This window comes from Calonectris borealis, chromosome 2 (genome assembly GCF_964195595.1).
Source record: "Calonectris borealis chromosome 2, bCalBor7.hap1.2, whole genome shotgun sequence".
Classification (NCBI taxonomy): domain Eukaryota; kingdom Metazoa; phylum Chordata; class Aves; order Procellariiformes; family Procellariidae; genus Calonectris; species Calonectris borealis.
This window is the reverse complement of record NC_134313.1, coordinates 29133951-29159979: the sequence shown is the minus strand read 5'-3', so window position 1 is coordinate 29159979 and position 26029 is coordinate 29133951. Positions and strand designations below refer to the sequence as shown.

Here is a 26029-nt window from a genome sequence, read left to right as displayed (position 1 = left end):
GATACCTATTATCAAAGTTCCTATGGATAAAGAAAGTGATGAAGAAAGGTACAGTGACAATTCAGTTTCAAAACTCTGCATCCAAGAAACAATCTGATGTCCTAAATTCAACACTTGGTCCTTGAAACATCAACATAATATTTAGACATCTTTTCTGAAAGGAGAGACTCTGGAGGTTTACTTCTGCATCTGAGCTCCATTCTTCAGGTATTTTAAAGCACCACTCTGCGACCTGCTTCACTGGCTGCAACAGCACCTGAAGACATCCCAGATGTATGAAACAGCAAAGCAAAAAGCCCCATTAAATTTAACAGGAGCTGTGGCTGCAGTGCTCAGGGGAAAAACGGAGGCCCAGCCGCGGACGAGCGCCCAGAGCGACGAGGACTTCTGTCACCACTTGTCCACACTGGACCAACGCAGCTTTGTCCGGGGAGCACGGACAAGCAAGCCCGCCTGGAAGCCCCAGTGGAAGCCGCAACGCCGGCTGCTGGCGCCGGCACACCTCAGCACCGAAGGTAAAGGCCGGGCCGGCAGGTTCCGGCCTCACCCGCCGCAGGCGCTCACGGGCCGCCGCGGGACGCGAGCCCGAGGCCAGGCGCCGGCCCCCGTCCGGGGGGCTCCGCGCAGGCGCAGGCTGGGGCGGGACGAGGCCGGGGCCCCGCGATGGCCGGGCCCATCCCGCCCGAGCGGTAGCGGGGTCTGGCGCTCCCTCACCGTTTCCTGCGGCGGACACCAGCTTCCACATCCCGGAGGGCGGCGAGGAGCGCCTCGGGGCGGCGGGGGCCGGGGCGCCTCAGCGTGGGAGGCGGGCTCGCCCCAGCGCCTCTCGGCGAGCTAGGGGAAAGGCGGGGAAGGGAAGAGAAACCCCCTCGCTGGCTGCTGCTGGACCCGGGCCCAGGCTGCGGCCGCGCGGTGGGAGGGCAAGGCACGGAAAGGGAAAGCAGCGCGCCGTCTACTGGGGGCGCCGCGCGCATGCGCGGCGGGGAGGGACGGCCCTCCCCCGGCGCCTGCCCGGCCTCCGGGAGGTCCATGGTCTCCCAGCAGCCCCGCTTCCCCTGCCCGCGGCCCAGGACCCTGCCTCACCCCCCGTGACCGCCCCAGGCTGAACTGAGGCGGGGCTTCTGGGCCCAGGGGTAGCCTAGCCTTGGGGGTAGGTGGGGCAGGTGGGGGCCCCAGGTGAGGCTGGGCAGGGCCGGCAAGGCCTGAGGAGTCACCCCACCTCACCAGTTGCGTCCCTCTGTCCTACCCTGCATAGTGCGCCAATATCCCAAACAATGCATTGCGTGCAGAACAGGAAATACTACAGATTCATCTCTTAACTGAAAGCAACTTTTGGATAAAAAGAAGAAATAAACTTGGCAGAATTTTAAGTAAAAGACAAAATGCCTGGGAGTTTGAAGGCCATTTGGCAGGTTACCAAAGACTTGCTACTCTGTTGCGCTGAATTTTCTGGAAAGGAACAGCAAAGGACAGGTATGGAGAAGCCATACGTGCGTGACTCCAGTCACACACTTTTGAGGTATGGCTCAAAATACCCATTTCTCTTTGTGCTACACAGCTCACAAGGAGCAGGGTGTCAAATTCCTGATGTCCACAATCGTATCAGCCAGCAGCTGGAGAGCAAATTTCTTCCTACAGGGCAATCAGCTTGCTTCTCAGGTAATGAATATTGGTAATTGTTTGCCCTTTATCTTTGCAAAACAGCAAAACCTTTTGGAGGTATGTCCACAGTTAGTTAAGTTTTAGTCCCAGAAAATCCGTGGAGTTGAAATGGAGTAGGGGAACTCAGGATAACATTTTTCTAACAGGAAAAGAATAATTTAAAACATGCAGAAATGTAAATACGACCTGTCAGTCAGAAATGTTGTTTAGAATCATAATCTGTTTAATCTCCATGTGTTATGACTTTAAGTATCCTTTGTCCTTAAATGTTCACTTAAATACATTTTTATATTTTCCCTCCTATGCTTCTAAGATAAATGATCCCAGTCTCCTTAATCTCTTTTCTTGCGAGTTTTCTTCATCTTCTGTTTGGCACATTGGTATCTTCCAACGCATAAAAGGTTTGCTTTTGTAGTTTGTTTCCTCTTATTTGTTAGCTTCATTCCAGTGAAGCTTTCTAAATTCTGTAGTATTTCTTCATTTTAAAACATACTCCCTTTCTCCAACTTTCCTTTTTTTTTGTTCAGTGATTACATATCTCTTGAGACTCAGTGTGTTTTGAATTAACTGATTTGAATGAAATATTACTATGTAAACATCACAGTAATGATAGAGGGAACTAACACTTAAGGGTTAATAGACTAAACAAACTAACAATTCCTGACTGAGACCTTACTGTGGTACATCCTCCCACTTGATAAGAGAGAATAGACCTTGAGCTGGCTCGTTAGGCCTCCTATGTAACAGCTGTGACGAGGTAAGTGTCCTATGTAAATCACTAACAATGAACAACTGTGAAGGGATAACTGTTAAAGGACAAGATAACCCGATGCCCCGTTACATTCCAAGAGTCGAGGAACTGATGAGTTAATCAAGTGACCATATATAGACAAAGGAAGCCCAGAGTTCAACTAATGGACACAGTGAAGAAGACTATGGACGACCACTGGAGAAGGAAAAGACCCTAACCCTAATTTTACTGTGCATGCTTGGACTATGTAAATGACTTCCAGGAACTCATTACCATAAGACCGCCTTTTCTAAGGAATGTAATGAATATGTATATATTGATTGCATATAACCCCTGTTAGTTAAGTACCCCGGCGCGCACAATTGTGGTGGGGCGACCCCCCGTGCTGCCCAGCGCTGAATAAATATACCTACTTTATAACCTGCTAGGTTGTGGAGTCTGTTTTCCGCATGTCAGGAAGTCTTTAACACCTTCCAGATATTTGACATATGGCTTTAACGATACTGTGGCAACTACTGCTTAGTGGTGTGGCACTATTGCTTCAGAGGTTGCCAGATGGTATGCAAGACCCATAATTATCTTACGTGTTCTAAAACTTACTGTACCAACAAACAAGAGCATCAACAATATTTTTCTCTAAAATTTGAACATTGAGCTGTTTGACCATTTTTATACAGGATGCTGATGACTAATTTTGATGCCTCTGAACTCCCATAGCAGTATGTATTCAGTTTGCCCTAAATTCTTAATTTAAAAGTATAGGCCCACTGATAGGTTTGTTGTCTTTCACGCCGAGTTTGGTAACCATGTAGATTTGTCGGTGTGGTCTCTTCTCCTCAGAATTTGCAGTTTTCTCGAATCCATAGGTTCTTACAGCTACCATGCTACCCTCTGCCCCCTTACCCTGCCATTCCTTATGGCCAGATACAACTCTGCAGGCTTCTCTGCCTTATTACCCAGGCTGTGCAAAAAGGTGCGTATCAGTCAGTCATTGCCTTTCCAATCAGGCAGTCTATGTGCTCAACACAGATAAATCAAATGTCTTTTTATCTCAATATAATCCCCTGTAGATTGACATGGTTTAATGTTCACAGACTGCTCAGGCCTTTTCTGAACTCCACTGACAGTGCTGAATTTGAAATGAGGAATCTTGCTCCTTCTGGTAAACCTCCTTTCACAGCAGTCAGCAAGGTGAAAGGTGTCGGTGTGTGCGGTGGAGCCAGCAGGGAGCCTCCGTGCTGCTGCTGGACGGGAGTGATTTGGGACTGCGCTCAGCACAGTATCGCCCCAAATCAGGCTGTCTGTTACCCACCCCATTTGAGAATCCCAGTTAGCAGACTGCTGTGCCACCACTTTTCTCGTATTTCTTAAATAAACAATGCCTCGCCCCCAAAAAACACATGCCAAGAACTGGCAAGACTGCTTGAGAGGAGCCATGCTAAGGGTACAGAGGGCACATAAATTCCTGATTTTAGATCCCACAACGCAAAAAAAAAAGATAGTTATTTAGTGTCCTTCAAATAGCATTGAGTAAATAATTTGCAATAAAAAAATCCAACCCAGTGAAGTATATAAACTGAACCGAGCGCAATCTGTCCCTCGCAGCTGGAACTCGAGGCCGGGGGCGGTGGCAGTGGCCGGGCGAGGCGCCCCTGGGGCGGGGGCGGCCGGCGGGGACGATTTCGTGCTGCAGCGACGGCCTCGCCAGTTTCCCGACTTCAGCAGCTCAGGCAGGAGTGGCGGCGGCGACCGGCAGGGCACCCTGCCCGCCCGGGCACCGCGGGCAGCCCCGGCGGCCGGACCGCCTCCTGCCCCGGGGCAGGCGCTGGCCCCGGCCACGGAGCAGGCGCACAGCCGGGCGCCCGCCGCCCCCGCCCCTCGGCAGGGAAAGATGGCGGTGGCGGTGCGGCTGGGGCGGCGCGGTGTCCGTGGTGGTGCCGCGGCTTGCTTCTCTGGCAGCGGGCGGGTAAGACGCTCTCTGCTCTGGTGGGGCCGAGGGCAGTCGGCCGGCGCCTCGGGGGTGCTCCGCGACCTCCTCCCCCGCTCCCGGGGGCTGCCCGGGCGCCCTTGTCCCGTCAGAGGACACGGCGAGTCTCCGCGAGCGGTGCTGCCCGCCGTCCCGGAGCCTTCGCAGAGGTGCGGCCTCTGCCCCCCTGGGCATGGCGCCCTGCCCCGCCGCAGGGCAGTTCCCGTCTGTCTTCCATTTCAGTACAGGCTGTGGGGGCATTGGTGTGGCCCTTTGATCCCGATAGCAAAGTTATGCAGTACGATTTAGGTGAAGTGGTTCGAACGTTGCCGTCCAAGCAGTGACATGGCTGATTCGTGTGGGTGTTGCTGGAGGCCATTTCGAGGGGGTTCTGCCCAGGCACAGTGCTGCTTACCGGTGACTGCTCGTGTGCCTCCGGGAGGGCCTTCTGCAGTAGCTTCATGATTCCCTTCCACCCCCCTGGGCGAGGGTTGTCTTGTGGTTTGTTCATGTTTTGAGGGGATTTTTTGATGCTGTTTCCTGGCTTTTTTATATCTCTCTGTACACCTGAGGTTTAATTTAAAACCTTGACCTTAAATGGTGTAATGATTAAATTGAGTGAATCCTGTCAGGGAAGCCCCTTGTGCAAGCTAGTGATGAGACGATAGCAGTCTCACGAGAAGGTTGCTGAATGATACCAACTTCACTTGCTGCTTGCGTTCCGGTACTTAATTAGTCCTAGTGCAGGCTTCCTGCCTGCCCCTGCTGTGGCCTGCTCCCTCATCTTCCTTCCCGGAGCAGGAGGAAGGCTGTTTGCAGGGTTTCTGTCGTGGTGAGCAGGCGTGGGCTGTGTCCGTCACTAGCAGAGCACCTGATCAGGGAGGCACAGTACTGCGTGGAGATGACCTCCGGTTATCTCCTTATACTGGAGGAAGAGGGAGTCCAAATGCCGTCTTGATCTGCAGTCTCTGCCATGAGCTGAAGTTCTCCAGAGGGAGCCCTTCTCTCTCCTTGCATACCTGAAGAGAGGTGAGATGAGTAGGGGACTACTAAGACAGACCCGAAAGAGAATCTTCACGCTCCGCTTTCCTGGAGGCTTAATAATATTCTGGTACTTCATGAAAATATGCAAATTTTATTTTCGTTGGGAGAATTAAAAAAAAAAAAAAATCAGTATTTTACAGACATTTTGTGGCAGATCTGATCTATCTGTAGAATGTTATTATTTCAGAAAAATGTTGTGACATTCTTTGGATTTTTATTTGGTCTGCTTGTGTTCCTTAGAACCACTTTTGGTTTATTTTTAATTTGCGAGAAGCTCTTGCACGTAGCTGAGTCATCCAAGTTCCAGAAAGAATCCCTAAGTACGCATTTAATATAAATGCTGTAGGACTGGCTGCACTGCTTTACCTTTGTGATAATTCTAGCTTTAGTTTGAGCTTTACTTTCTTAATTTTGTTCTACGTAGTGTCCACAACTCTTCTTCACTCTTAGTTTTTGTTTTATCATTTCTTTGGAACATGAGCTCCATTAAATTGGCAGTGTAATTCCATGATTATTCTCTCTGTTTTCACCTGTGTTATTCATATACAAATGTATTATCACACAGAAAGATTCACATGCACACTTTCTCAGGCCAACTTTAAGCTCTGTGAAACCCCCATCCCTGTGCATTATAGCTGTGGTATGTACAGATTATTCAGCTACCACTAAAATGTTGCCTCTTAATTTTAGTGTTGAAAATGTGAGTTAGTGAATAGAAAAATAAGTTGTAATATTTTTACTATTTTAAAATAACCTTTCTTCTTCATGTCAACCTATTGAACAGTTGCATGTTTTATTAATACCACCATACAAGAGTAACCTTTCAGTCTTCTTTCCTAAAATTATACTAGAATTTTTTGTATTCAGATAAACACATTAAATGCTCAAGTACAAATTAGTATTAGAGAAAATAAATACAACTTTTATTCTTCTAATTTTTTGCACATCAAAAATACTTAGAAGTGTTTGCAGCTTCAGGTTAAGGTAACTTTTGTATTCTAAATAATTTAGGAATTTCTGAATTATTACTGTAATGCTGCTGTCCCAAAGTATTTAATTCAGTATTTAGTTTAGGGTTTGAGCTAATTTAGTGTTTTAGGATGCTAGAAATATCCTCTTGGCTATTGCCATGACTTCTGTGGTGATATCACAAATTTCTCATTGCATTAATGGGATGTTTTCTTATGAACATGGATCACTAGATGTAATACTGAATTTTCTTCTCTTTTCATGTATGTTTTTAAACACGTACCAACCACGTGTCTTTTTGCAAGGACCTGTTTATCGAGGGCTAATTTGCTGTAAATGGTATTTCTGCTCGGACAGATGACAATGCTGATAACCAAATCTTGCACAATTTTGTCTGGGAGATGGCATTGGTTTGCTTAGCAGCTCCAGTAACGATTGGGACAGGTCTCATGGAGTTTGATTCTGCCCCATTCTCCAGTAAAGAAGAATGTTTCATTGACTACAGTAGTAAAGGATCAAAGCCTTGAAGCTACTGATGGACCTTTTGAGTTTGTAAATAGGTACACGTGTAATCTCAAAATCACATGGATTTGTTAGGGCTAAACTCCTTATGCATAAAGTACAGTACACATATGAATCTGAAACCGAAATCCTGCTGTGAGTCTGTAAGTAGTTAGTAATGGTTTTCCACACACTTTAGTAAAAGTGACAGACATAAGAATAATTAACTTTCAAAATAGCAAAAATCGTGATTAAAGTTTTTTTTTTTTCAATAGTTCTCTAGTTGGAATGGAATGTCTAAAGATAGCTCAGGTGCTTTCCTAGGCTAGTATTAGCATTTATGTGAAGGTTCGTGTGTTTTAGTATAATACAATCTAATCATTCTTACATTGAGTTTATAATAAGGTAGTTATGGTTGTTACCTCCACTGGTATAAGAAAATCTAATCTTGTGTAACAGTCTTGAATACAGAAATGAGAAAAAACTAACTTTCCTCTTTTTTTCTTTCAGTTTTTCAGCTGTGGGCCAAATGTGCTGCATCAAGACAGCAGTGCACCGCAGGCTGCATTCTTTTCACCTCTTCAAAAAGCGATGTTGCCACCAAATACCTTTCAAGGAAAAGTGGCCTTTATAACTGGTGGAGGTACTGGGATTGGCAAAGGGATGACAACAACTTTGTCCAGTTTAGGTGCCAAGTGTGTTATAGCAAGCCGGTAAATATTAATGAAGACATTTTAGAGCTTTCGTTTAGTACTGAATGCTGAATGTATCTGTTTTCTTCTTCATAATGGATCTTGCTTTCTTCTTCATAAACGGGATAAATTTATTCTATTTGCTCTATTTCAGTACATTTTTAAATTATAATGTCATATTGTAAATACCAGAAACTTGCAGATCCATCTGCAAATGTCTAATGGTGTAACCAGCAGTAGGAAGAAACAGACTAAATGCATTTCCATGAAATGTGGCAGCAAAATAAACAACCCAGAATATTAGACATAAATTCAACTAAAGCCTAAAAGAAAACAAAAAATTGAAATGACCATTATTGAACATTTTGAATGTATTATTGCAAGTGTTCTTGATGCAGATTTGAATTGCAATAAAGAATTAAAGCCATTCCTCTTAATTCTTATGACTTTAAAAACAGCCCTGATTTTCCCTTAATGAAGATGATCTTTCTACCGTTCTCCTGAGTAGCACTACAGTAAAGACTAGAAAAAGAGTCTCATTTTTAATCAAAATAAACAAAAGTGTTGTGACATTCATCCAAACAGTGGTTTAGATATTTAGTTTTAAATCTGAATATGCATGTCCCTTCTAAAATACTGGTAAAGTAGTAGCTACAACTAAGTTTGTTATGATTATGTACTCAGAATTAAAATATTTTTCCTAGCTTAGCATGTTTGATTAGCTTAAGATAGTCTCTTACTGTAGTCACTTCTGAGTTGCTTTGAAGTAGCACTAACCAGAAATTACTTAGATTTAAAATTTTCTTTCAGAAAGTTAGTGATTAGACACAGTTTTTATCTTAAAGCTCAATTTTCATGAAAATCAGCCAGAAACATGTGCGCACACACGTATTTTAAGTTTTAGCTCATATTTGCTCAGAAAAAATCATCAGATTTTATTAATCTGAATTGTAATTGCATTTAATTGAAATTTAGTGACGTTGTATACTTATTTCTAGGAAGCTTGATGTTTTGAAAGGAGCAGCAGAAGAAATTTCTTCTAAAACAGGGAATAAGGTAAATTACAGAATTGTGAATATGTTAATTGTACTTTAAATGGTTATAGGATTTTTATGCATTTATATGCTTCTGTGGACTTGTTTAATTTATGAGTGATACAGTTCTGAAGTCTTACAGCTGCCTTTCCATTATTATATAGGTTCACGCCGTCCAGTGTGATGTGAGAGATCCAGTTTCAGTTAAGAATGCTGTTGCCGAAATAATCCAAGTGGCAGGACATCCTGATGTAAGTGTTCTAGTGAAAGCAAAGAACTTCAGCCTTCATTACTGAAAATGCTCTGCATAGTAGGTATGAAGAAAATGACTATGATAGAAAGTTAATGGAATCTAAAGAGGCACCAGACAAAAAGTGGTACTTCAAGATAAAGCTAACATTCACAGTTAGACTGGTTACTCTATTCCTGTGGTTCTTAAAATACTTAGTGGCCAAAGAGAGAAAACGCTGTTGTACTTACTCTGAGGACTAACATTTTCTTTGTAAACAGCGGGACAATTACAATGGGATTCTTTGAATTAATTAAGTGAACAGAATATTGCCCTTAAATCCTCCTGAAAAGGTGACTTACCTGTGTTGGTACCAAATTACACCTGTTGCTTATTAACAGAATGTCTCACAAATTAGAAATGGAAATAATCATACACGTCTTCTTTGGTCCTTGCTTAGCGTATTAAAATACACAAAGAAGGTTCCAACTTGAAAACTAAGTTGTCATAAAATCAAGAAAAAAATCTTCAGTCAAGCTAAAGCATCTGTTTTTTAATAGTTCGGCGCAAAACACAGGGCTCTCTACATCAGACTGTTGCTTTGAGAAGGGTGGTCTGGTGGAGTCTGAGCAATGATAGGCACCAAATTCTGATTTGATTGTGAGAGAAACAACTCAGATTCTGCTAGCTAATAGAAAGTGTGGCGAGGATGTTAACATTGATGTAAAGGATAGTAAGTGAGATTTAAAACTGTTTACTGTAGATTTGAAACTATCATGTGTATTGTAGACACTTTGCATTCACCAATAGCTTCCTATACACACGGAACAGAACCTACTGAATTCCAAATGTGGTAAGAAGTAGAGAAACTGTTTCTCACAGCTGTATGCTATAACAGTGCTATAAAATAAGGCAGCTCACTGTCCTGATTTGTAGACAAGTTACTCTGGATATTATTTTGCCTACTAGTTACTGCAGCTTTTGGCCAAAGCACATCACAGTCTCCAGGTTTTAAGTGTGTACAGAGAGGGAGGAGACTTCTTCCTATATATTACATTTTTAGTACACCAGTATTTTTCTGAATAAATACTTCCCATGACTTGTTCTTTACAAACATTTCCTTTCTCTTTAATTTCACATATTCTGTATGTTTAAGAGAGACTGCAAAGCAAATTAAATATTCAGTTCTTTTTGTCTAGTTTTTCTCTTAGTGACAGACATGACACGTGTTTATGAATACTGCAAGCCTGGGTATCACTGCCACTGTGCATCTGAGGCGAGATCTCAAAAAGAGAAGTTAATGGCAGTATCATATTCCTTCTAGCTTTTTTTTGTTCATTCCGTCCCCAAGACTGTTACTTGCAATTAGGGAGCAATCATTCTTTTGTCATATGGATTGTTTTGGCAGTCATATATATCTACATACCTCAAAGATCGTATCATGCAGTCCTTAGTTCACTATTTTTGTTATTGTGTCTCCGCTATATTTATTCAGTGATTCAAGCAACCTCCTCGGTATCTTGAGGTGTTTGGATTTTTTTTTTTTAATTCAAACTGTAGGGAAATTGTATTTGTCATCTATATGTATAATTTATGGCTGTTGTATTTTATTTGTTTTATATTCATGCAATGTGTGCTGTGCTTTGTTTTGTTGTAGAAAATTCTAATGTCTTAATTTAGTCCAGAAGTTCTTCAGGACAAATACTTTGTTTTATGTGCAAACCTACATGAATGTAGGTGCCATTCCATAAGTAATACACCGTTTTATTGCTTCAGCACATTATATTATTATTAAATACACAAGATCTGGCCACATAAGTTTTGATTTAAAAACTGCTTATGTGATGCTTAGTCCCCTTAAAAAAAAAAAATCTAACTTGCTAGCTTGAAGGGCTAAGCAGATGGTATATTGAAAGTATCCTCTGCGTAATTGTTGTTTGTAGAAGGGCAACAAGTGACAGATACACGTCTATTCAAAAAAAGTTTTGTAGTAGTTGCTTGCAGTTCACTAAATCATAATATTCTCTTTGTCACGACTGATTAGACTTCTTGTTATACAAGTCAGCTAATCCAGACTTTAGTCATGAGGTTACCTGAGCTGCTTCTGTTTTTATTCCCATGCATCCGTTATGTAAATATATGTGACCTTGGAACTTGATGGGGACAAACTTTTCTGTTAGAGTGCGCTGGAGACACTATGGAAAATAGCGACTTAAGTCACCCTCTGCACTTACAGTTCCTCAGTACTAGACTAGTAACTACAGCAGTTAGGAAATACAGCTCATTTTCTGTTACTGGTACATATTTATGCTGCAGATGTTAAAATTTCTGATGGATTATTTTCTCTCTCTCTCTCTCTCTCTCTTTCTCCTCCCCCACCCAACCTCATTTGGTGAGGATATTTTTACTTTTCTACCTGGAAGCACTAAGAAGTTCCTTGTAAATTCTTTGCTTTTCTCTCAGGAAGAGTTATTTTTTGTTAACTCTTAGGTTTTCCTTCATGTGTTTCAGGTTGTGATAAACAACGCAGCTGGAAACTTTATTTCACCTTCTGAACGACTTTCTGCTAATGCATGGAAAACGATAACTGATATTGTGCTTAATGGTACTGCTTTTGTAACTCTGGAAATCGGAAAGGAACTCATTAAAGTACAAAAAGGTATCTTAAACTTAAGATAAATGATAACTAATCATTGTGACATATTATTACTTGCTTTCCTTGCCTTACTAGTATTATATAGGCAGTTTTGAGAGTTTGAAAAGAAAATTTTTACACATTCTACATCTTTTTTAGAAAGAAACTTCATTTTGAGTAAAGCCGTACTTATATATCACATTGTAGAATCTGCCTTTAAAATTGGACCCCAAGGCCATGAGGTTGAATATAAAAATCTGATTGCAGAGTTTGTACTAATTGTAAAACATTTTTTAAAAATAAGTCTTTGTTTAAAACGTGCTGTCAGTTTTTTTGAGTCTTCTATATCTGTGTTGGTTTCATTGAGCAACTGAACATATGGCATTTATTTAAATGAACAGCAAGTCAGGATGTCGCTTTGAATTTTCCTCCTACACTTAAATAAATAAAATTCACAGCTGTGGTATTTGACTAATAGCACTAGAGAATATTACCTTTGAGATTAATTTGAAAAAAAAATTCAAAATTGAAATCAGTATTAGGTTTTATTTTCCCAGGTATAATTCTTAGTTCTAGACTACCTAGGAGTTTAATCCAATATTTTGGCTTTACCTTAAAAATATGATAGTTCTTTGATATACTATGTAGCCAAAGATTTACTTAAGCAGATTACTGTCTTTAAGGGAAAGATAATGTATGCCTTTCTATATTATATCATAGATTATATACAAAGAACTGCTTTCATTTTACATTATCTTCTAGTTATGAATTGAAAAACATTGAGCTTATTTTTTGATCAGAATGGTATCAAATCAAGTAGCATTTAAAAGCAGTGAGGTATATTTTGGTTTTCCGTGTGCCCTCACTTCTGAATCCTGTTTTCTACATACAGCCACTGTGTTCAAATAGTCCTTTTGTATTTGCACTGTATTTCTCTAACTCCTGAATTAGTTGAACTTATTCAAAACTCCTCTCCAAAAAGTACTCAGTGGGTTTATACTATTTAATGATAACGATATAAAGTTAATGTTGTTTCAGTATGTTTGTAACAGTTTTGGTCAGTTGAAAAGGTATTTCCCACATATATTTTAGCAGCACGTGAAAAAATAATTTCCCCCATTCTAGTGCTGATACCCCACATTAAAAAACCCATCCCCAGCTCTGACTTACTATATCATTATAGCAAACTATCGTAATAGTTTGCTTTATGGCCTTCCAGTTCCATGCAGTGTCTCCCTATAGTAATGTGAAATATGGCTTTAAAAATGCCTTTGTCTCTGCTGCTGTTGAATGAAAAACTACTTTCCTTGCTTCCACCTTCAAATTCGGCAAAATCCAGAAGTCGTTCACCTTCATGTTGTCTCTCTTCCTTTCACTTCTAAGCTTCCAAAACCTGTGAATTTCTTTTAATATTACTTGCATGCCTTCTTTCTAGGAGATTCCGTCTGTATGTAAGACTTCTTATTTAAGGCTCTCTTTAAGACATGATTTTGCAAGTAAATCAAGTGTACCTGTTTGTTCTCTCATTTTGCACCTTCATTTTCTTTTTACTTGCTTGTTTTTTTAAGTTTGAGCAGAAACCTTAGTTTCTGAAGTGATGGAGATGCTACCCAATGCAAATATTTTAGAACAGTCTGTGAGGATGCTATACATCTGACAGTTACTAGAACACTGGCACATCCTTTAGGCCTGCAGCGTGACTTACATTAAACCTAATTCAGTAAATAATAAAAGTGCTCTGCTTGTAGACTCTAAGTTTGTGCTGGTATTTAAAAGGGATTTGTAATCTGCTAGTGCGTTATTTATGCACTAAAGTTTTATAAAAAGAAAGGAGTTAATTGGTTAGATATTGTCCATTTTATGAATATCACAGAATCATAGAATGGTTTGGGTTGGAAGGGACCTTAAAGATCATCTAGTTCCAACCCCCCTGCCATGGGCAGGGACACCTTCCCCTAGACCAGGTTGCTCAAAGCCCCATCCAACCTGGCCTTGAACACTTCCAGGGATGGGGCATCCACAACTTCTCTGGGCAACCTGTTGCAGTGTCTCACCACCCTCATAGTGAAGAATTTCTTCCTTACGTCTAACCTAAATCTACCCTTTTTCAGTTTAAAGCCATTATTACTTGTCCTATTACTACATGCCCTTGTAAAAAGTCCTTCTCCAGCTTTCTTGTAGGCAAGCGCACATTGCCAGGTCATATTGAGCTTCTCATCAATCAACACCCCCAAATTCTTCTCCTCAGGGCTGCTCTCAATCCATTCTCTGCCCAGACTGTATTTGTGCTTTGGATTCCTGCAACCCTTGCGCAGGACCTTGCGCTTGACATTGTTGAACTTTGAGGTTTGCACAGGCCCCCTCTTAAGCCTGTCCAGGTCCCTCTACATGACATCCCTTCCCCTCCAGCGTGTCGACCGCACCAGACAGCATGGTGTCATCAGCAAACTTGCTGAGGGTGCACTCAATCCCACTGTCCATGTCACCGACAAAGATGTTAAACAATGCCAGTCCCAATACCGACCCCTAAGGAATGCCACTCGTCACTGGTTTCCACTTGGACATCGAGCTGTTGACCGCAACTCTTTGAGTGCGACCATCCAGCCAATTCCTTATCCACTGACTGATCCATCCATCAAATCCATCTCTCCAATTTAGAGACAAGGATGTCATGTGGGACAGCATCAAATGCTTTGCACAAGTCCAGGTAGATGACATCTGTTGCTCTTCCCTTATCCACCAACGCTGTAACCCCATCGTAGAAGGCCACCAAATTTGTCAGGCACGATTTGCCCTTAGTGAAGCCATGCTGGCTGTCACCAATCACCTCCTTATTTTCAGTGTGCTTTACCATAGTTTCCAGGAGCATCTGCTCCATGATCTTCCCAGGCACAGAGATGACACTGACTGGCCTGTGGTTCCCCAGGTCTTCCTTTTTTCCCTTTTTAAAAATGGGGGTTACGTTTCCCCTTTTCCAGTCAGTGGGAACTTCACCCAACTGCCAGGACTTCTCAAGTACGATGGATAGTGGCTTAGCAACTTCATCCGCCAGTTCCCTCAGGACCCGTGGATGGATCTCATCGGGTCCCATGGACTTGTACACCTTCAGATTCCTTAGATGGTCTCAAACCCGATTTTCTCCTCCAGTGGGCAGCTTTTCATGCTCCCAGTCCCTGCCTTTGCCTTCTGCAACTTGGGCAGTGAGGCTTGAACACTTGCCGGTGAAGACTGAGGCAAAAAAGTCATTGAGTACCTCAGCCTTCTCCATATCCCGGGTAACCAGGTCTCCCGTTTTTGTTCTAGAGAGGGCCCATATTTTCCCTAGTCTTCCTTTTATCCCTGATGTACCTATAGAAGCTTTTCTTGTTGCCCTTGATGTCCCTGGCCGGATTGAATTCTATCAGGGCTTTAGCTTTCCTAACCTGATACGTGGCCGCTTGGACAATTTCTCTGTATTCCTGCCAGGCTACCTGTCCCTGCTTCCAACCTCTGTAGGCTTCCTTTTTGTGTTTGAGTGTGTACAGGAGCTCCTTGTTCATCCATGCAGGCCTCCTGGTGTTTTTGCCTGACTTCCTCTTTGTTGGGGTGCATCGCTCCTGAGCTTGGAGGAGGTGGTCCTTGAATATTAACCAGCTTTCTTGGGGCCCGTCGTCCCTCCAGGGCTTTATCCCAGGGTACTCTACCAAGCAGATCCCTGAAGAGGCCAGACTCTGCTCTCCTGAAGTCCAGGGTAGTGAGCTTGCTGTGTGCCCTCCTCGGTGCCTTAAGGATCTTGAACTCCACCATTTCATGGTCATTGCAGCCAAGGCTGCCCTTGAGTTTCACATTCCCCACCAGCCCCTCCTTGTTGGTGAGATAAAGGTCCAGCATAACTCCTTTATCACTTGGAGAAGGAAGTTATCATCGATGCATTCCAGGAACCTCTCGGATTGCTTACGCCCTTCTGTGTTGTCCTTCCAACAGATATCAGGGGGGTTGAATCCTCCCGTGAGAACCAGGGCTTGTGAAGATGAGGCTGCTGGTATCTGTCTATAGAGGACCTCATCTGCTCGGTCTTCCTGGTCGGGTGGCCTGTAGCAGACCCCCACTATAATGTCACCTGTCCCTGCCCTCCCTTTAATCCTGACCCATAAGCTCTCGGTCAGCTCCTCATCCATCCCCAGGCGGAGCTCCATGCACTCCAGCTGGTCATTGACATAGAGGGTGACACCCCCTCCTCGTCTCCCCTGCCTGTCCTTCCTAAAGAGCCTGTATCCCTCCATCCCAACACTCCAGTCATAGGAGCCACCATGTCTCTGTGATGCCCTGCAGGCATGCGCACGTATCTAACTCCTCTTATTTATTCCCCATGCTACGTATGTTTGCATAGAGGCATTTAAGTTGAGCCCCTGATGAAGCTGTCTTACTGGCTGGAGTGACTGGAATTCCTTTGTGCTGCTCTTCAGGTGCTCTCCTGCTGACCTGTGATCCTTCTCCAGTCTCTGGGCATCTATTGCTGGCACTGGCATCAAACTAGTAGGGGTGGGATGGATTGAGGTTCCCCTCCCCCAGCAAATTTAATTTAAAGCCTTAAATATAACCTTTAAAGCCTTAAATATAGGCTTTAGAAATGAAAATTGTGTATGAACTGAATAGTACTTCAAACTTCAGAGCTATAAATTTATCAGTCGTTCTTGCTTCTGTGTTAGGTTCATCCAACTCACCTCTATTTAACCTGCATTTCAAAAATTCTATGGTTTAATTCTGCAAAATGTATAATTAACAATCAACTCTAGATAACTTCAAAGTTGTTCTGTGTTTTTTCCCTCTGTTGATTTTTCTTTTTGAAGTCTCTCACTGTACTTTTTTATAAATGGGGTCCATGTTTTCTGGGTATCTGCTGGAATTTCTATCAGTGCTTGTTTACGGTTCTCTTTAGTTTCTCTTGTGTAACATTACTGTAATTTTTTAACTGAGTCTCTACTTCATTGTCATATACTTTCTATCAGTAATGTATATTGTTTTAGAAATATCCCTTGCGTAGCTATTCTAATTAAATTATTTTTAAAATACAGTAAGTAGAACAGTTATTTTAGTTACTGGCGTAAGTAGTGAACTGTCATCCCTTGTCCTCCATTTCCCAGTTACATTAAGTTCATGCTAGTCATTGATCAGACAATTAGAATTTGCAGGCTTCTATAAAAGAAAGGTTAAATAAACAGTTGCAGTTTCCATTATTATCCATAATGTTTTTGCTAAATCTGTTGTAAAATATAACATGTAAAAGAAATACAGTTTGTTGTGATAATAATGGGGAAAAAGTTTTGCAGGTTAACTTTGTCATAAGCTCTTCTGCAGAAAAAGCTTCTGAAAATTTATTAAAAAGCTCATTTTTTTTTCTGCATAAACTTTAACTCAAGCCCTAAACTGTGTCATTTTAAGATTACGCCAAACCTAATTGTTAATGCCGATTTTTTTTTTTTTTTTTTTTCCCTCCAGCCAGCAATTGATGAAATTAGGGCAAATTACCTGGTTCGTGACTACTAGGCTAGGGCAGCTTCTGAAAAGACACTGTAAGATCTTAGGCCTTCACTCCAGTTAGACTGATGGAATAATAGAATCATAGAATCATTAAGGTTGGAAGAGACCTTTAAGATCATTGAGTCCAACCGTCAACCCAACACCACCATGCCCACTACACCATGTCCCTAAGTGCCTCATCTACACGTCTTTTAAATACTTCCAGGGATGGTGACTCAACCACTTCGCTGGGCAACCTGTTCCAAGGCCTGACCACTCTTTCAGTAAAGACGTTTTCCCTAATGTCCAATGTAAACCTCCCTTGGCACAACTTGAGGCCATTTCCTCTTGTCCTGTCGCTAGTTACTTGGGAGAAGAGACCAACACCCACCTCGCTACAACCTCCTTTCAGGTAGTTGTAGAGCGCGATGAGGTCTCCCCTCAGCCTCCTCTTCTCCAGGCTAAACGGTCCCAGTTCCCTCAACCGCTCCTCATAAGACTTGTGCTCCAGGCCCTTCACCAGCTTCGTTGCCCTTCTCTGGACACGCTCCAACACCTCCATGTCTTTCTTGTAGTGGGGGGCCCAGAACTGAACACAGTATTCGAGATGCGGCCTCACCAGTGCCGAGTACAGGGGAACAATCACTTCCTTACTCCTGCTGGCCACAATCTTTCTGATACAAGCCAGGATGCCATTGGCCTTCTTGGCCACCTGGGCACACTGCTGGCTCATATTCAGCTGGCTATTGACCAGCACCCCCAGGTCCTTTTCCTCTGGGCAGCTTTCCAACCACTCTTCCCCAAGCCTGTAGCATTGCATGGGGTTGTTGTGACCCAAGTGCAGGACCCAGAACTTAGCCTTGTTGAACCTCATACGGTTGGCCTCAGCCCATCAATCCAGCCTGTCCAGATCCCTCTGCAGAGCCTTCCTACCCTCCAGCAGATCAACACTCCCGCCCAGCTTGGTGTCATCTGCAAACTTACTGAGGGAGCACTCAATCCCCTCATCCAGATCATTGACAAAGATATTGAACAGGACCGGCCCCAATACTGAGCCCTGGGGAACACCGCTCGTGACCGGCCGCCAACTGGATTTAACTCCGTTCACCACAACTCTCTGGGCTCGGCCGTCCAGCCAGTTTTTTACCCAGCGCAGAGTGCACCTGTCTAGGCCATGAGCCGCCAGCTTCTCTAGGAGAATGCTGTGGGAGACAGCGTCAAAGGCTTTACTGAAGTCCAGGTAGACCACATCCACAGCCTTTCCCTCATCCACTAGGCGGGTCACCTGGTCATAGAAGGCGATCAGGTTGGTCAAGCAGGACCTGCCTTCCATGAACCCGTGCTGGCTGGGCACATGTAAATTCATTATCAGTAGAAGTCTGAGACCTTAGACCTTTGGAGCTTAATCAATAGCTATTTACACTTACATGGAATAACTCTTAATGTTAATGGAAAAGAGGGAACAGAGATAAAAAGGCTTGAAAGCAAAGCTTCCAAGACTAGGTTTTTAAAATACCTTTTTATAACCCAGGGTGAAATGGCATCCCTAACACTTGAGCTACAAACTTCTGTACTACTGAGGTTGCTTTTTACCTTAAGTTCAGAGTTTGATCTTCATGCCTTTTTTGTTTGTTTGATGTGTTGTTTTTTTTTTTTTAAATGTTTTTGCAACTTCTAGGAGCAGCATTCCTGGCTATTACAACAATTTATGCAGAGAGTGGTTCAGGATTTGTATTGCCGAGCGCCTCTGCCAAAGCTGGTGTAGAAGCAATGAGCAAGTGAGTAATATAGCAAAATGTGTGTTTTGCTTTTCACATCCTTCAGATAGAGTAATTGGTCTATAAAAATGGAGCTAGTTGGTATAGTCCTCCTATTCCATTGTATCATAAGAGAACCTTCCAGCCTCCAGTATCCTAGCAAGAAAATAGTATGCTGACAGCTTCTTGCAGAAGGAAGTATTAACTGCTATTATTGTGATGATTTTTATCACAAGGACTAGTGGATTTTTATCACAAGGATGAGATAAGGACGAGTGGAACTACTTCTTTTGGCAACAGCAAGTTCTAAGGTTTCAGATACGGAGTTTCAATAATCAGATTCTCCTGCATTCTCATAGGGGAACCAGCACTTAAAGACATTTATTAGGGGAACTCTTTGAGGTCTATAGTGCTTTCCACTTCCTTTTGTCTCAGGAAAAGGTGTGCTTGTATTTGGGTGGAGTATACTGTTGCTTCACCTATCTAGTTTCATAAAGAAATGTGTTCCTATCACTATTTTAAATTAAGATCTGCAGTTGTACTTAATTCAGAACAGTATCATGTGACAAATACATGTTACTCAGCAAACAAAAGGATTTCTATCAACTATAGGGCAGTCCTTCATAGAAAAGAGATCCTCCTCTGCACTTCAGCAGAAGAATTGAATAGTTTGGCAGCCTTTTAGCAACTAGAATTCTTTATCCAGAAGAAAATGAGGGAATGAGTGATGGTCTTGATTTCTGTTCTATAGAGCTGTAAGTGAAGTCTGTACTTTTCAGAGAGTTTATGACCAAGCTAATTCGTTCACTGTAGTACATGATCTATCTGAAGTACTGCTTATGCAGAGAAAATGTTGCCATAAAGCAAAATTATTGTACTGATCCCATTTTAGAATGTAACCTCTGTTTTGTGTTATTTCAAAACATCTAATGTGAGAGCTATGTTGAAAATGTTAGAAATGTATACTTGTGGGATAGTCTAAATTACCAGAGAAAGATGGTGGCCTAACAGTTGTTTGTCAAGGGAGTTTAGGTGCCAACATCATCTGTATGATTTGCGAGGGAGAAAGAATTGCTCTTTCATGTTGCTTTATATATGATGCATCTATTAAATCAGTATTCCTCTGTTTGTGAATGTGATTTTTTTTTTTTCTTCTCTGAAATGTTTTTCTTAAGAACAAAAAAACGTTTAAATAGAAGTGCCTGTTTCAGGAAAATTCTAGTATTTACACATTTGATTCAGTTTTAAGTTTTTTTTTTTTTGCTGAATAGCGTTATTAAAATACTGTGTTTAAAATATTGATGCATTCTGTTAATGAATTTTTAGGTCTCTTGCGGCTGAATGGGGTAAATATGGCATGAGATTCAATGTGATTCAACCAGGTCCAATAAAAACAAAGGTACATAGCATGAAGTGGAACACAGCCTTGAATATGCTTTGTAGTACAGACTTAACTTTAAGATAGTCTAACCTTTTCTGTAACTGTTAAATTCAGGTATGATTTCCTTGGTAGTCAAGACTGTGCTAGAATATTGAACACGCTACCTCTCAATAATTCTTTTGTAAAATAGAATTTCTTGAACTTTTGAAACCTGCCACTGCTCCTTCTACTACACTAATATAAATGAAACCCTTTTTTAGTGTTTCAAAGAAATGATAGATCAAACTATTTAATGTTGATTCTTATGAACTGTATGTACCTAGTTTGTCAAGTGAAGCGAATTCTTACACTTAGTGGAGTAAAAGTGCCTGTTTCTGCCTGAACTCCTAGATTTTAAACAAAACATCTCATAAATTCCAAAATTTCAGAATCTCTTTTAGGTATATGAGAACAGAATCTCACAAGTTTTGTTGAAAATCAGAAAACTAGAAAGAGAAAAACTATGTCAGCAAGGAAATGTGAAGCTTTGATATGAGTGAAAAGGAGGACTGCAGGGTTTGAAGGAAGTAATCCAGGCCAGCTGGAACAGGAAGAAAAAAGAAAGCAGTCCTGCAGGAGGAGAGAGGAGGATTTGTTTCACATTGAATCAAAATATTACAATTCTGAGCAGTAACAGCTAATAATGGTATTACTACTACCTGTGAAATGTTTCACAGTTGGTTTTGGGGGTTGGGATGCAGGGTTGCTTCTTTTTCTTTTTTCTTTTTTTTTTTCTTTTTTCCTCTTGTCAATATTAAATACTACACTGGACAACTCAATTTTACCTTTTTTGACTGTAAAGAAAGATAAGTGGCAGTATCAGCACGGTTATAAGAATGTTGAAACAAGATTACAGGATCAGACCAAAAGTCCTCCAGGCCTTGTATCTGGTGGGTTTTTAGGCAAGAGTAGAAGAAAAACTTTTAACGACATTTCTTTATGTCTCTAGCCTCTGGCAGTCTGTGGCCCAGGCAGTTTGATACAGTTGATATCTCTTCATATTGTAATCATCTTGATGGATTTTTTCTTCCATTAGTTTGTCCTGTTCCTTTTTGCATCCATATAAACTTTTGGCATCCACTATATCACGTGGCAAGATCACTTTGATTTACAGGTTCTCATAATTTTTGGCAAGTTAACTGCTTTAAATGTCAACATTGCTACCTCCTGTTATTGTTTCTGATTTGAACTAATAACGTATATCCCACTTGAGATACTGTGTGTTCTTAATAAAGAACTACTTTTGTCATACTGGTTCAAAGTTAAAATTTCCCCAAAAGCATAAAAAGGCAGACTGGCTTTACTTAAAACAGCATATTGCAAAAACGAGGCTTTCTGCCTTAGGGGCTACATCCGTGTCTTTAAAAAACACTGTTCTAAGTCATGATAGGAAAAGGAAAAAGCATACGAGCGCAATACCGTTAAGTTTATAAACTGGCGTTTAAAAACATGGCAATAGAAGACTTAAATGGCGTGAGTACAGCCATGATTACCTAAATTACAGTGTGCTTTAACTCTCATAACTTCAGTAACTTAACATAAATGTTACTAATACATTCCTGATTTTGCCTGAGGAGGTTGTTTCCTTGTGGAGGAGTCAGGAAGAACAACAAAACTCTTCTGTTTCCCATGCCATTCTAAGCTATTCAAATACTAAAACTTCCAGTGACTTAGTTGAGTTCTAGCCATTGGTGCAGTTTAACTGAATTTGATTTTTTTTTTCTTTTTTTTTCAGGTTTACTTACTCTGTCATGTATAATTTTTCTGTCACTTTTCTGCTCCTCTTCTCTCCTTGTTCCTCTCCCCTGTCCATGCAGCAGTTTTGAGTCTTGCTTATTTCCTCAAATGTTTATCAAGGGTGTTTGGGAAACAAAGATTACTAACCCCTTTTGTTTTTCATAGATAGATGGTGGGTGACTATCCCAAACATGTTGAATTCCAGCTTATGACCCTCAGTAGATGCGTATCAATGCAACAGGGATAAATTGTTTTCTGTTCCCTACCTCTTTTTCATCCTACTGACAAAGATGGTATAGACAGCTTACTCACAAATGTTAACTTCCATATTGTTTATCCGGAGTCAAATCTCTGTTGGATTTTAATTTCTGATATAGTTATAACTTTTTTTTTTTCCCCCCAAATGTTTCTCTTAATTCTCAGGGTGCTTTTAGCCGCCTTGACCCAACAGGCACATTTGAGAAGAAAATTATTGAGAGGATTCCCTGTGGCCGTCTGGGAACCGTAGAAGAAATTGCAAATCTTGCTGCCTATTTCTGCAGTGACTACGCAAGCTGGGTTAATGGAGCAGTAAGTTTTAGTTGATCTTGTTTATACAATTAACCTGATGATGGTCTGAGTTTTGCTGGTATTTTTTAAAGCCCTGGTTTCAGAAATGAAACAAAACCTGTTACTTTGAAATTCTTTACAAGCATTATTACCCTTTTAATTATCATGCATGGTAGTTAGTACCTTTGAAAAGAACTTTTAAAAATGATTGAATTACATTATTTTGAACATGGGTTTTTCTGATCAATAAAAACTACTTTCATAGTTCATAACAAGGGAATGCTACAGAAAACCCACTATTATTAAATACACTGCTTATGCTTTTTCTAGGTTATTAGAATGGATGGTGGAGAATATGTTTCTATGGCAGGAGAATTCAATGATTTGAAGAAGGTATTAAATTCCTTGCTTGCTATTTTACATTCGAACAAATACTTAGATGTGTAATTATTATATTATATGGAATTCCAATAAAACACTCTTTTCTTTTATTAGGTTACCAAAGAGCAGTGGGATATGATGGAAGCAATGATTAGAAAAACAAAAGGCTCTTGAAGTGTGTAACTGTATGGTGGAGATTTTTGGAAATGAACCACTACTTTTTCATGAATATTTAGAAATAACCAATTGAGAAATAGCCTTCAAAATCTTTTGTATGCTGCCTTCAATAAAATATTTGAAATTGTATATTTTGAATATAGCATGTATATTTTTCCCATCTACAGTCTAGTCTGTTGCCAGTAGTAGTGAACAACAGTTGTTCACTGAAATTTTACTGTTCTTTAGATGGTGTCTTATATAGCCATGCGTGGTCTACAATTAGCTTTTTTTTTAATATTTCAGAGGATTCAAAAATCCTCTGAAATATAATATGTCTCTTAATATTGTCATTCCAATAGCATTTCAGGACTATCATAACTGACTATAATTGTTAATCTGAGGAAAAACTAAGACATTAAATCCTAATCTTCACACTTCAGTCCTAAACTTGTGAATAACAAAGTTTCAAGTTATCAGGAGGACTACATACACTGAGATAGGATGTAACTCCTCTGGTTACTTAGAAAATCTTGAAATACATAACCATCTTGGTCTCCTCTTGTGCTGACATTTTCAGTCCATTAATTATCTTATGCTGAACTTTAAAAATGGCATTTAAGGACTAGCAGTGCCTTTCTAAGGATCTCGCTCTTTGTCATGACTAAGTTAATGTTCTTGAAAACTAAAAATCATTTGCTATTAATGTGTGTGTGACTAGGGGAGTCTCTCCATAAAAAATGGTTTACTTAAGACTAGTAAAGGACATCAGTAAATCAGGACTGAAAGCACTGAAACCTCTGCTTCGCCGGAGCAGAGATTCCCCCGCAGCCTGTGGTGAAGCCCATTGTGAGGCAGGTTGTCCCCCTGCAGCCCATGGAGGTCCACGGTGGAGCAGGTGGATGCCCAAAGGAAGCTGTGACCCTGTGGGAAGCCAGCACTGCGGCAGGCTCCTGGTGGACCCGTGGAGAGAGGAGCCCACGCTGGAGCAGGTTTGCTGGCAGGACTTGTGACCCTGTGGGGTTTGTCCTTTGTGTATACTTACATTTTCTCTTTGTATGGGACACAGTTGCATATAAGGCTTTGATACTTGAAAAAAAAGTGTTTTAGAAAAAAATTCAAAGGTATATTTGTGAGCTGTGGTATGATCAAGTATTCCTCTGCTGTATTTAGTAGGGTATTCTCTGGAGAGGGCTATCAATAAAAATAAGTTTCCACTGGTCTCTTGCATCCATGGGTGTGTATGACCTTCACTGTAGGAAAGTGTCATGTGGTTGAAGTACTGGACTGAGATTGCCGATAACCATGTTCAATCTCCAACATTGTTGCAGACTTTGTGGGACCTTAAAGTTATTTCTGTTGCATCTGAACAGCAGGGCAGGTAGACTTTGCAGCATTCCCTCAGGAACTGTGATAGAACCATCTGAAGCAGGGAGACTGGCATGTTCCTTTTCGCTCACAAAACATAGGTCCTGGGTGGGGCACAGGTGGAAAAGATCAAGAAGAGAGGCACATTCCCAGTCTCAACATTAAGTTACAATCAAGTCTATACTTGGCTTTGGGGTCTAGGAAGCACTGCTGGCTGCCACGTACTCTTAATCCGTCTCTCTTCCCTGGATATAAATTAATAGTAACAATGCTTTTTTTTTTTTTTTTTAATGTCACATGCTTTTTTTTTAATGATCCTACATACTGTTTAATGTATTTTTTAGATATTGAAAGCAGAGGCATTTTTTTGGTGGTGGAAAAGGAAGGTCAGAGGAGAAAAGGAGGATAAGTCTAGCCTGCTACAAATATTTTTTTCCAAATAGTTCAGCAATAGGTACCACGGTGCTTAGATATAATTCCTACTGACAAAGTAAATGCCAGAAATCCGTTATGTGGCTTTAAACACACAGACTCACTATTCTTTGGCTGAACCACCTCTATACTATTGCTTTGCCTGCATATGTCCTTTCTTTAGAAAGTAAACTTTTCAGAGCTCAGTTCAGAAATGTTTCTCTTCCACAGCAAAAGGCAGTGGGTTCCTACGCAAAAGTACTTAAAGAATTTCAAGTGCTTTCACAGTTTAAAATGAATACTGCTTCTTGACCTAAAATTAAAAACTGAAAAGATCTTTGTCTTTCCTTCATTGCTTTTACTCATCAGAGAGATTCAGGCCAACTTTGCATATAGAAGAAACTCACTTTAATTCATAGTGAACCTTTCAGGGACTGAAGATCTTTCCTGAACTATCAGAGTTACTGGAACATGTCCTTTAAGGGTGGGTTTTTTCACTTTATTTGGTAAGGTCAGAATATTGAAGGGAGGTCTCTTAAAGCCTGTCTTGTAAATAGATGCTGGGTATTCATTCAATAACAGAACATTTATCACTTGCAGAAACATGTATTGCTTCTGAAGTATCTTCTTCTACCTGTTTACTGTCCATAGCTAAATGAATTAATTGTAAAGTGACAACAAAATATTTTTAAAGTATATCTTATTCAGCGATAGAACCAGAAAGCACATTTTAAATTTTAATGAGCATCTATAATAAGAATAGAGTCTATTTTATCTTATCTATACCAATGACATCCATTTCATACTGTGCAAGTTATTGCTTTTAGATTCTGAACATTCTGTCTTGACAAGAGGTATACAATGTGTTGATGCAGGTTTTAGAAATGGCATATAATCTTTTCAAGAGTTATATGTTACTGGATAGTTTATAAAATATTTCCTAATGTATAGACTTAAGTGAAAAAACTTAACTCTGATCTAGCCATCCACTTCTGCAGGAGAATGGAATAGTCCTGCTTGGATTTATTTCCTTCATTAAAAGAGTTGTTAGACTTGTTAGACTAGAAGAGATGAATCTTGAACATCTCAAGTTTATGTTTTACCTAAATACAATTTAATTGTTTGTTACTAAAGTAGCAACGCATGACATCTGAATGCAGGAAAAGGACAAGAGAAAGTAGCTTTATAGCAACTACCTAACTGTTGTGGTTTAACCAGTAGACATCCAAACAGCCGCTCGCTCACTCGCCCGCCCCACAGTGGGATGC

At 41.0% G+C, this 26029-nt stretch overlaps 2 protein-coding genes across 9 annotated transcripts in view; one reads left to right on the top strand and one right to left on the bottom strand.

Moving 5' to 3' along the window:
* The window catches only part of NBN (nibrin), a 32777-nt gene extending 31796 nt beyond the window's left edge, over window positions 1-981 (bottom strand). For 4 of the 6 annotated variants that reach the window (XM_075141515.1, XM_075141516.1, XM_075141519.1 and 1 more), the window contains exon 1: window positions 6-621. In XM_075141515.1, coding sequence (XP_074997616.1) covers window positions 6-81 — 76 coding nt within the window. In that variant the 5' untranslated portion in view covers window positions 82-621. Of the gene's footprint in view, window positions 1-5; window positions 622-714 lie in introns of those variants that run through there. The other 2 variants (XM_075141517.1, XM_075141518.1) reach the window with 1 other exon arrangement.
* Window positions 982-986: 5 nt separating this feature from the next.
* On the top strand, window positions 987-24212 carry DECR1 (2,4-dienoyl-CoA reductase 1). 3 transcript variants are annotated; one of them, XM_075141522.1, is made up of 11 exons: window positions 987-1473; window positions 1559-1659; window positions 7404-7606; window positions 8584-8641; window positions 8784-8870; window positions 11360-11507; window positions 18661-18760; window positions 20066-20138; window positions 22320-22466; window positions 22776-22838; window positions 22941-24212. In XM_075141522.1, the coding sequence occupies exons 1-11, from the start codon at window positions 1383-1385 to the stop codon at window positions 22998-23000; spliced, it is 1131 nt and encodes a 376-aa protein (XP_074997623.1). In that variant the 5' UTR covers window positions 987-1382; the 3' UTR covers window positions 23001-24212. The 3 variants fall into 3 exon arrangements, with proteins under 3 accessions (XP_074997623.1, XP_074997624.1, XP_074997625.1); XM_075141523.1 differs by lacking the exon at window positions 22776-22838; XM_075141524.1 differs by lacking the exons at window positions 987-1473; window positions 1559-1659 and adding an exon at window positions 4287-4379.
* The last annotated feature ends 1817 nt before the right edge of the window (window positions 24213-26029 follow it).